Genomic DNA, 12,356 nt, shown 5'->3' on the forward strand with positions numbered 1-12,356 from the left:
AGGCCATATTGGTTGCCAAGGGATTTAAGCAGGAGAAGGGCATTGACTTTGATGAGATCTTTTCCCCTGTAGTCAAGATGACTACTTTGAGAGCAGTGTTAGCTCTTGTTGCTCGTGAGGACATGGATTTATGTCAGATGGATGTGAAGACTGCTTTTCTTCACGGAGATCTCCATGATGAGATCTATATGAGTCAGCCAGAGGGATATGCTGTTAAAGGGAAAGAGCAGCTTGTGTGTAAGCTCAAGAGGAGCTTGTATGGACTCAAGCAGGCGCCAAGAGAATGGTACAAGAAGTTTGATGCCTTCATGCAGTCCCAAGGGTATCATAGGTGTGAGACCGATCATTGCTTGTATACCAAACGGGCAAAGGATGGCAGTTTGATGCTACTCATTCTATATGTGGATGACATGCTGATTGCCAGTAAATCTCAGCAGGAGATTAGTGCTTTGAAGAAACAACTGCATAAGTCTTTTGACATGAAAGACTTGGGTGATGCAAACCATATTCTTGGCATGCAGATTACTAGTGACAGGTCCAAGGGACTTTTGTTTCTGTCACAGAAGGAGTACATTGACAAAGTACTGCAGAGGTTTAAAATGGAAGGGGGGAAGTCTATTAGTACCCCGTTGCCTCCACATTTAAAACTCAGCAGTAAGGACAGCCCCAGATCAGATGATGATAAGGCTGAAATGGCCAAGGTTCCGTATGCATCTGCAGTTGGTTCTTTGATGTATGCCATGGTTGCCACTCGTCCGGATATTGCTTTTGCGGTGGGAGTCATCAGCAGGTATATGGCAAATCCAGGTAAGCGGCACTGGGAAGCAGTGAAAGGTGTCTTGAGGTATCTCAAGGGTACGAAAGACTTGTGCATATGCTATGGTAGGCAGGATGCATTGGTGCATGGTTTTAGAGATTCAGACTATGCAGGGAATGCAGATAACCGGAAATCTACTACGGGTTATATTTTCACATTTGCAGGAGGTGCTATATCATGGGTGTCTCGGTTGCAGAAATGCGTTGCACTGTCAACCACTGAAGCTGAATATGTTGCAGCCACTGAGGCTTGCAAGGAAGCAATATGGCTTACTCGGCTGGTGGGAGATTTGGGCATTACAGGAGATATGCCAGTTTTGCATTGTGATAGTCAGAGTGCTATCATGTTGGCAAAGAACCCGGTCTTTCATCAAAAGACCAAGCACATAGATGTGAAATACCATTTCATCAGGGAGGTATTGGAAGACAAGCGACTTGAGCTTGTGAAGGTGCATACTGATGATAATCCTGCAGATTTGCTCACTAAGAGCTTGCCTACAGAGCGGTTTGCACATTGCCGCCACATCATGGGATTAGGATGAGACCATTCTTATTTTATGGTCTTGTATACAGTAACTGTATATTGCTGTAATTTTTATTCTTTTCTCCCCTTTAGGCACATTGGCCTTTAGGTGGGAGGTTGTTGGGGTAAAGGCACATTGCCACCCTTTTATTAAAGATATGACGCCTATGATTGTCTTAAGACAGTCATAGGGTGAAAAACCTACTCCTAATAAAACCTATGAGTTTGTGGTGTGGCTCAACACTTCACACCCACATCTTTTGTGTCTCCCCTCTCTCACTCTCTCCCCGTTGTTCCACTCCCTCATTCTTTCCCTCTCACAAACTTGTTCCCATTTGGTGATTGAGATCGTACCCTGTACATGGGGACATTGTCACTGTAGGGTGGTGTTGGAAATGTGAAGGCAATGGTCAATGTTAGGTTAGTAATATGGTTAGGGGCACTTTTTTCCTTATTAAGGGTTTTCCTCGTAAGCACTGTTTGTGCTTGAGTTAGTTTTTTGTATGTGTCTTAACTGCCCTGTTAGGGTTACACCCTATTGTTTTAGGGTTTGTACCCTTGTACTTCATTTCAGCCTCTTATTCTGAATACAGGGGTTCAGCGACCGTTGTGCACCTCACTTCCATTTTCTCACATTAGGCTGAGCTGTGATGGTCTGTGATTTGAGTCGAGTAAAATCAAAGAAGGTAAATGCAGCTATCCAGCTGAGTCCACTCGCTGATATTAAAGCATAGTTGACCACACTACTTCCTTATGAGAGAAAGAGAGAGGTAGAATATGCTGCAACTTTGACCAGTATTGACAGTAACTTTGCATGTAGTTTTCTTTTATGCAAATCTACACATTAGATGAAAGATACAGGTAAGATAAAGAAGGATGGGTCTGAAATAAAGGTGCTTTGCCATCAAGTTCCTTTTGCTTTTGCAAGGGCAGAGGAGCTAGCTTCTTGAACTTAAACCCATACCTTTCTAAGCTAAAGCAGTCTAAATAGAGGCTTTAGTCACTCTATTGACTTCACTTACCTCAACAATTTTTACAGGCTAGCTCCAGTTCTTTCCTCGTACTCCTAGGAGTTCATGAAACTGCTTTGGTACCTGTATTCCTGCCTCCTTTCCTATTAATGTTTTCTGTTGCAATTGGCTGGGCCCGTGTACCTGGCTCACTTTGTATCAGTTTTTATCAAATATTGGTCTTGTTTAGAGGCAGCCTCACTTTCCTATACTTTTGGCTCCTCAGCCTCAGACAAAATCATCGCCTCTTTCCTTTCATAAGCCCATCGTGACTTTCCAAGAGATGCCATACATAAAAAACCTGACCAGTATTTTTCCCCATATAAGGACCTGGCACCCACCCGGTCCCCCTTTGTCACATTCTCTCCTGGATCAGGGCCAGCATCCCAAGCAGGTCTAAGTCTTCTGGAATTCATTACATGTTTTTCCCAGTTTGCATTTAGGCTTTCCTATTTTGGTGTCATCTACATTGTACATACTGGTTTTCTCAGACAGTCGTTGATCTTGTGAGAATGTTAATGAAATACAAACTTTTGCTCCCCCAAACAATTCTGAAATACGAACATACAGAGCCTACATTCCATTGGAGACGAAGAACAAACTCTGCATGCCCCCACTGTTTTGTTGATCCTTTTTGTCATAAGCTTTCTGCCACTCTTTTCTTCAATCAAAATAGTATTAAAAATCAGTAAGTGTTCTTCTACAGGCTTACTTCAGAATGCATCAAGCTCGGAAACAGTACTACAAAATAGTTTGGTCTGTTGGAGTCTTGGAAAAGGCAATTTTGCGATGGAGGCATAGACGAAAAGGGTTACGGGGTTTCCAGGCAGAGGAGGTGTCTGTTGAAGGTTATGGCAATGATGATTTCTTGAAGATAGGCAGAATGCAAGCTGAAGAATCTCTGGATAGAGCTGTTATACGTGTTCAAACCATGGTTAGATCACGATTGGCCAGACAACAGTACAGGCGAATGCTTGAGAATTTCAAACAGGCCAAGGTACATTTTCTCAAGTATCCATTTGGAAAAGACAATTTGCAGCAATCCTGTTGCTGTTTTGCTTGGTTTCTTTTCAAGGCAGTATTTGTCCTACATACGAAATCTGTTTTGTCTTAATTCGCTCATTTCTGAACATAAATTACTGTTTTCTTTAAAAGGAATCCAAACTCAATAACAGTGGATGGAACGCTCCCAGTGCTCCCTGCCTTGAGGAACACTAATTTATGGCTAAGGTTTGAAGTTGTGGATGTAAGTTCCTGAATCCACAGAGCTGTAGTTTCTAAACTCTTCGAATTATAATTGTTTAACTATACTCATATTGTTTGTTGTTGCAGGGTTCATTTCAATGATGGGATCCTTTCTTCTTAGGTGAGAGTTTTGGGAAAGAAGCAATGTGTAAATAATGGTGTTTATACAGCATATGGAAGTCAGTTGTACTTTAAACATGTAACATGTTACAGCAGCAAAGGACTGGTAAACTGGGCAAGCTAGAGGTCAGTGGAAGAGGTTGATTCTTTTTGTACAGTGGTAGCAATATTTGTCATAATATGTATTTTCTTTATTATCTCTTACATTTCTCAATGGCTGTGCTATCAAATGGAATTCATTGGATAGTTTTGAGGCCACAAACATGGTTTTTAATGATTTGGGATATGAAAGGCTGGCAAGGCTGGTAAACACCTCTACAATATGCTGGAAACAGTATCTGATAAAAGAGGGGTTCAATTTTGCTCAGTTAAAAGGGAAGTAAAGTACAAAAGGAAGAATATGGATGGATGGAATCAGCGTGTTATCCTTACACATTCATAATATTTACTTCAAAGTGAGTGGTCGAACAAAAAAGAAGTTGAATTACCAATATCAATGGATCTTCGAGAGTGGGTTATCCGAGATATAAAACAGCCTTGAAAACCTATATATGGCCTATTTTATCTTCTTTTTAAAGCAATGGTTCGGACAGGACTATTAGCCGTCCTTGTATAGATAGGGTGGGTAGACAGATATACGAGCCATGCATGCATTCATGTATGTATGTATCCTTTTCATAGATAGATATTTATTTTGAATCAAAGAACGAATGTCAGTGAGATGCATATATATGTTTATATAATGCGTACACGTGTACAGGTTTGTACGCCTGCATAGAAATATGTTTATGTATATTTAAGTGTAAATATGCGTGCACATTTGTCTATATGCATGCATTAGGGCAATAAAGAAGACATCCATACCCTTTAACAATGGCATGTTCTTTGGACGTTGGTCTGGCTCAGCATGCCATTGCATATGTCCTTGTATTTTTTCATTGTATGTTAACTGAATTCTCCCGTGCCTCAAATCGTTCTATGTCCCATGTTTTCAGGGGTCCTCAATTTATGCCTTGGCAATTTTCTCATTTTGAGGTGGCGAGCTTCTTCAATTTACCAAACGTGTTGAAGTTGTTGGCTAAATGCTCCTATCCACTTGCTTATATGCTCATGTTGGTACAAGCTTTGTTCCAAACTGTTGCAAGCTACCATGCGAAGATGTTATTGCTTGGCTTAATTATTTAGATTACATTGGGGAATGTCATGGCAAGGATTGTCATTGCAAGGTTCACAAATTTTTACTAAAGGGAAATGCATTGCGGTAACATGGTTTATCAGAAACATTTCTCACCACAAAAGATTGGGTGGAGAGAAGGCTAAGTCAACACAAATTTACATGGAGTACTTAAAAGGAAAGCTTCAATTTGTTGATTGATTGTTGCAAGTAGAAGCTTGTGTGATGGGAATTTATTAAATAGGAAGGTTTCACTTACAATACACTTTCTCACCGCACATTACTAAATCCTAGGTAGGTTGTCATTTTGGACCATGTGCAATCCATGTTAAAGATAGGAATACAAGCTTTAGTAGAGTGAGGCACTTCTATCACTAAAGAGGGGGTAGTTCGATTAGCTAAGCTTTTGACATTTTGTGTTATTTTATTTCATGAAGGTGATATTGTTGCTTACATCCATGGTTAAAGATGTTTAGAGAAAACAAGATTGCTAAAGTCTATGCTAGCCATTATCTTACACCCCCTTCATTCAGCATGATAGTATAAAAATTCAAAACACGTTTGGATGCAAATCATGTGTCTTCAAAGTGTAATTATGGTTGTACAGATTTCTAAAGTCGTGCGATTATATAGAGGGCTTCTTGACTTGGTGATATGTACATTTAGCAAATGCTTTTAAGGAAAGTGTAATTATTCAAAAGCTATGAACAAACGAAGCGTACATTTTTGGTTTAGTTCTGAATGCTTCAAATTCTTTGGAAAGCAATTCAAATCTTCTCCAAATGCAATGATGGGGTCATGGGCACTTAGGGCAATGTTTTTGAGTATATATCTTGACACGTTCAATGCCAACATTTCAACTTGTGCGATGTTGTCTTGGTGAATGGATTGTTGTATTGGGGGCTAGTTTTACTTATATTATGATGTGTCTTAAATTTGGTTAGGAATATATATATATATATATATATATATATATAGCTAGATAGATGATCTATTATGGATGTAATGAGAATGATCCTAACAATTAGACTTTTCATATACGTAATCGCTCTTTGCATATTGGCAACACATAACACACAAATGGAGATTCAAATTCTTTGCAAGAAAACATAGGTTTAGTTCTGCGATTTCCAATGTATTTTGAGATGCAAAACTTTGCTATGTAAAGGAAATAATGAAGTGCATAGTAGTATAAAACAAGTGATTGAAAGAGAAGTATTACACACTTTGAGGCATATTGAACAAAGCCATTTCATAAAGAATACATATTGAAACAATATGGTCGTGATTTTATCTTTGTCATGTTAAACATGTTGGAATTGTTTGTATTCTAGCTCATCCACTGTCAATGTAGAGTCAGGTTGTGATGAAACATAGAACTGTCCAATAGAGATCCTTAGTGAATGTGGGAGGTGGACATGAGTATACCTTGGTGGATTAATGTATCTCTCCTTAAAGATGCGTAAGCAATGACCCCTATAGAAGTCGAGTTTCATTGGGAGCACACTTGGTGCCACAGCACATTAGTAGATAAGGATTGCTTTCTTTGGTCCTATTAGTTGTCTTGAGAGTACACTGGTGCAAGGAAATATATATTCAAACCCCCCTCCTAGGTAAATAAAGGGTGATTTACAAACATATGTTCTGATTTTATTCTTTTTGAAAAAAAAGTATTGCATATTATATGAAAATCAAATTATGAGCATATGATGCAATAAAAGTACAAATATAAAGTACAACTTAACCATTGTTAACTTCAACGTTTAACTGGAAACTTCACAAGTACCAAGTCAATATAAATAGTTAAGGGAAAGTGGCTTGGTAAATATTTTTGCTTAAGTTCTAGAAGATAAACATCATCTATCTCACCATTGAGAACTTTTTCTATGATAAAATAACAATGCATCTTAATGTGCTTTGTCAAGCATGAAACATTGTTCTTTGTAGTCGTAGGCTCTCTTAAAAGGCATAGTGTTTCACATGTAGAAATTCTTAATAATTTGTATTCTATTTCAGCGGAGGATAGGTGAAAGTTGGTTATTTTCTTGTTTGCCAAGGAAAGGCTACTAATGGAAGCTTGTATGAAAATTCATTCCATCAATCACATTACTTTTCCAATCAACATTGTGTATTCTTAAGAGTTGAGATCTATTAAGTTGTCATGTTTTAAATCATAGCCTTGTGCCTTTGAGATATTTAAGAAATCTTTTTGTTAGAGTGGGATTATTGTTTATGGGATTTCACATGAATTGGTCAAGAATACTTATTGAATAAGATATCTATGAGCAAATGATTACAAACCACAATCTTTACTAAAGAGAACTAATGTCATGAAAATTGTCATACATTTACAAACTGGGAAAACTTGTCAAGGGAAAGTGGCTCAGTGAAAGACTTGTTCTTGGGTCTGACAATGTACCAAGTAGATCTCTGCACTGAGCACTTTCTCACGGATGAATTGATAATGCTCTTCAATGTGTTTTCTTTTGGCATGAAACACTAGTTTCTTTGCCAGTTGGATGCTGCTCATATTATTTGAATAGAGCACAGTAGGGTCTATAGAAAGGATCTCAATCTCTGAAAGAAGCCTTTTGAACCAATTTGCTTCACATGTTGCATTGGTGGCTCCTATATACTCTGCTTCGGTGAAAGACAATGCCGCTGTTTGTTGCTTCTTGCTTTGCCATGACAAGGCTATGGAGCTAAGGATGAAGTAATATCCTTTGGTGGATCTTTGGTCATTTTACAGTTCCTACCCAATCAGCATCTATGTATCCATGGAAGTGCAAGTCGGATGACCTGGCATAGTGTAGTCCATGATCCCATGTACCATGAAGGTATATGAGTACTCTCTTTACTGCAAGGAGGTGAGTCTTCTTGGGATTCTGCATGAGCTTAGAACTGAGCACACCAACTGCATATAAGATGTCAAGCCTGGTGATTGTCAAATATATCAAGCTGTCAATGAGCTGCCTATATTGAAGAGGATTTGAAGCTAGGAAAGTGCCAAATATTGCATTCCCTAGGAGTAGGGAGTGGCTTGCAGTCATGTAGATGAAACTGCTTAAGTACCCTTAAGTGCACTGGCTTTGTGAATATGTGATGCCAATGTCATCTCTCCATAATCTATCCCAAGAAATCCATGGAGTTCTTCCATATCCTTCATGTCAAACTTTGAGGTGAGCTGACTCTTAGCTTCTAAGATGAGATGTTTGTTGGAGCCAATGATGATCAAGTGATCAACATAGAGCACTACAAGAAGGATGTCTTCTCTAGTCTTTTTGATGTAAGGAGATGGATCTAAATTTGATGGTTGAAAACCAAATGTGAGAAACTGATGATGAACTCTTGCATTTTATGCATGAGGAGCCTGTTTGAAACCATAGAGTGATTTCGCAACTTGCAAACCTTGTGTTCCATCCCACTAATAGCATGTCTTGAAGGTTGTATCATGTAGGTTTCCTCATTGAAAAACCCATTGAGGAAGGCATTCTTCACATCCATCTGGTGGATGGGCCAATGAAAGTGACCTACAAGAGCTATGGTTGTTTTGACAGTGGGTCATTTTCGGAACGGGTGCAAAGGTCTCCTCATAATCTATACCATACTCTTGGGATATCCCTTGGCTACTAACCTGGCCTTGTATCTGTCAACCTCTCCATCTGAGTTGAGTTAGACTTTGTAAACCCATATGCATCCTATGGGCTTCTGTTGTGTAGGAAGATCTGTCAAGGTCCAAGTCTAGCTCTTGAGAAGAGCATTGTACTCTTCATTCATTGCATGTTGCCACTCAGGGACTTGCACTGCATCTTTGAAGTAGGTCGACTCATCAAATTCCATCACTTTGGCCATGAATGCATACTTACTCTTATAGGTCCATCTCTCAGATTACCGTTCGATCACGAGTAGATCTTTTGAGATTGGAAGTAGAATTCTCAAGGATATGAGTGATGACTGTGGTAGTGGCTGTATTTACTATGTCAAGGACCTTCTCTTTGCTTTTACTCTGAGTGGTCATTGTGGACTACATACTATCTAACTCTGTAGGCAAAGAAATCTATTGTATTATTGGAGCTGCTCGCATTTGCGGAGTCGAAATTGTAGTTGGATTGTAAAAGTATGATGAATCCTCATCATCCCTAGATATAATCAATTTTTGATTAACTGGATCATAGAGTTGGTATGCCTTCGACTCTGCAACATATTCGAGAAAAATGCACTTGATTGGCTTGACCTCAAGTTTAGTCCTAAGTGGATCGGGGACATGAGCATAAGAAAGTTTAGTTCCTTTGAATGCCTCTTCTTGTGTCATGTTCTGCAATGAAGCAGTGGGGCTCCTATGTCACATGCTTGGACCCAATGCTATCTCAAAATATTCTCCTCATCGAGCATGCATCTAGATGACTCTGCAATCACCATGTTCTTTTTTTCAGTAAGTCCATTTTGTTGAGGAGTATATCTACATGTGAACTGACATGTAATGCCATAATGTTTGCAAAAGGCATTGAACTCTATGGACTTGTATTCACCATTGTCACAACCGAGTACCTTTAGTTACTTGACAGTCTGCTTTTCCACCAAGGCTTTGAAGTCTTTAAAAGTGTTCAATGCATCACCTTTTGTTTCAAGAAATAGATCCATGTCTCCCGTGATTAATCATCTATGAAGGTGATGAAGTATAAAGCCTTGTTAAGAAACTGCATAGAAGTCGGACCCCATAGGTCAGTTTCACGTTTGTCTTTTTGAAGGATACAAGGCTTCTAAAGTTCAGGTGACCATACTTCTTGTGTCGCAATATACTCAAATAGGCATCGTGACTCTGATATTGAGTTGCTAGGGCTCTCTGGGTCGGAATGGTAGAAGAAAGCTTGAACATTCTTCCAATCTTGACACCCTGAGCAATGATGGATCCAAGACTCGAGAACTCTCTCATAGTGCATCCATACTTGTTGAAGACGACTTCCATTCAGTGGATGATGGGCAAAAGTTGGTTATTTCTTGTTTGCCAAGGCAAGGCTACTAATAATGGAAGGTTGTATGAAAATTTATTCTATCAACCACATTACTCTTTCAATCAACATTGTGTATTCTTAAGAGTTGAGATCTAATAAGTTGTCATGTTTTAAATCATAGCCTTCTCTACCTTTGAGATATTTAAGAAATCTGTTGTTAGAGAGGGATGATTGTTCATGGGATTTTACATGAATTGGTCGAGAATACTTATTGAATAAGAAATCTATGGTCAAATGATTGTAAAGTACAATCTTTACTAAAGAGAACTAATATCAGGAAAATTGTCATACATTTACAAATTGGGCAAACTTGTAAAGGGAAAGTGGCTTGGTGAAAATGGCTGCAACTTGTTCTTGGGTCTGACAATGTAGCAAGTTGATCTCTTCACTGATAACTTTCTCACTGATGAATTGATAATGCACTTCAATGTGTTTTCTTTTGGCATGAAACACTAGATTCTTTGCCAGTTGGATGCTGCTCATATTATTTGAATAGAGCATAGTAGGGTCTCCAGAAAGGATCTCAATCTCTGAAAGAAGTGTTTTGAACTGAATTGCTTCACATGTTGCATTGGTGGCTCCCCTATACTCTACTTCAGTAGAAGACAATGCTACCGTTAGTTGCTTCTTGCTTTGCCATGACAAGGCTACGGAGCGAATGCTGAAGCAATATCCTTTGGTGGATCTTTGGTCATCTTACATTTCCTACCCAATTAGCATCTATGTATCCATGTAAGTGTAAGTTGCATGACCTGGCATAGTGTAGTCCATGATCCCATGTACCATGAAGGTATCTGAGTACTCTCTTTGCTGTAAGGAGGTGAGTCTTCTTGGGATTCTGCATGAGCTTAGAGGATCTAAAGCTAGGAAGGTGCCAAATATTGCATTCCATAGGAGTAGGGAATGGCTGACAGTCATGTAGATCAAATTGCTTAAGTACCCTCGAGTGTACTTGCCCTGTGAATATGTGATGCAAGTGTCATCTCTCCATATTCTATTGCAAGAAATCCATGGAGCTCCCATATCCTTCATGTCAAACTCTGAGGAGAGCTGACTCTTAGCTTCTAAGATGAGATGTTCGTTGGAGCCGATGATGATCGAGTGAAATCACCATGTGTCGTCATCCTTCTGTGTCTGAGTTGTGGACTTCTCAGATTAAGCATACTGCAATATGAGAACTTTGTGTTGATAGACTTGAGAGCTGTCTTCATCATAGGCATAGTGGGGGGACTACCATTGATGATTGTTGCCTCGACAAGAGTTGTGAGACTTGTTTGATTGGCTTGCATTCGCTAAATCCCCTTGTTTCTTTCTACATTCTGGTTCCCAATGGCTTGGGATGCCACAATAGTTGCAATTTCCCTCTCATCTAGGAGTACTTCTTGGTTTCCTTCTCTTCCAGTGTTGCCTCTACCTCTAGAATTCCATATCCCCCTCTGGGCAAGAGGAGCTTGATTTTGAGTCGATGAAGATGGAGACTGTCTGCCGTGGTACTGACCTTTTCCTTGGTTGTTAGGGCATCTGAAATTCTTGCCTCTTCCCCTGTATGACCCTCTTCTACCTCCTCTTACTATGAAGGCAGTGTCTTGATTCTTCGAATCTATTTTGAGACTCTGTCTCAAACGCTCCTGCATGAGCATGTCTTACATGAGTTGATATGATCGAGGTGTGTCTCGAGTTATTAACGCAATCACATAATCTAGTCCTAGTCCATTGATTGCAAGTTGGACTAGTCTCTCTTCTTTGACCTCTTGTCCGAGTGATGTGAGCTGACTGCTTAGGTCAGTAAAAAATCTAGACCTGATTTATTTGGAGGCGTTGGGTTGTTGTTCAGCCAATTCTCCAACAAGAGAATATGTGACATGTTGTTGGCATTGTATCTTCTTTGCAAAGTCTTTCAAGCAAGTACAGCTCAGGTCTAACCACAAAGAAGAGGGATAATCATATTTTTTCACACTGAAGTTGATGATATTCAATGCAGGCTAGGCCTTTGTATCCCACTCTTTTTTGTTGCTTTATTGATCTATGACGATAAGAGTGGTCGAGGTAGGCTTGGGTCTCTTTTTATCTTCTATGACAATGTCCCACAAGCCCTTTAGCTTAAAAATGTTCAACAGTTTGAATTTCCAATTGCCATAGTTGTTATCATCAAGCTTGCTACTCTGATCCAAAAATATGACATCATCATGTGATTTCACCATGTTATGTGGTGTGCACCAAGAATCAAAGCCTGTATACAAATAGCAACTAAGTTCCAGTAATAGCGAGAGGCTTTCCAAGGCTTGAAGAAGTAGTGCAAGAACCAATGCCAATTAGTCAACTACTGGCTTTATAGGGTGGCAAGTGAGTGAAAATAGGTGTAACTTCTCTGAATTAGTAACCCAAACTGCCAAGTGACTCAACAAGAGTGAATCTGCCCTCAGTCAAAGGATGGAACGAGTATTGATATCTCTGAT

At 39.4% G+C, this 12,356-nt stretch overlaps 1 protein-coding gene across 3 annotated transcripts in view; it reads left to right on the top strand.

Annotated features, from left to right (window-relative positions):
- Positions 1-4,553, top strand: part of LOC147899640 (calmodulin-binding transcription activator 6-like) — a 102,373-nt gene extending 97,820 nt beyond the window's left edge. The window contains exons 11-13 of one of the 3 annotated variants that reach the window (XM_087377979.1): positions 3,056-3,346; positions 3,505-3,595; positions 3,682-4,553. In XM_087377979.1, the coding sequence (XP_087234105.1) occupies positions 3,056-3,346; positions 3,505-3,567 (354 nt within the window). In that variant the 3' untranslated portion in view covers positions 3,568-3,595; positions 3,682-4,553. The remainder of the gene's footprint in view (positions 1-3,055; positions 3,347-3,504; positions 3,596-3,681) is intronic. The other 2 variants (XM_087377981.1, XM_087377980.1) reach the window with 2 other exon arrangements.
- Positions 4,554-12,356: the final 7,803 nt, after the last annotated feature.

Source organism: Dipteris shenzhenensis, chromosome 8 (assembly GCF_047967505.1).
Source record: "Dipteris shenzhenensis isolate YYH24624 ecotype China chromosome 8, Dip_SZ_1.0, whole genome shotgun sequence".
NCBI lineage: Eukaryota > Viridiplantae > Streptophyta > Polypodiopsida > Gleicheniales > Dipteridaceae > Dipteris > Dipteris shenzhenensis.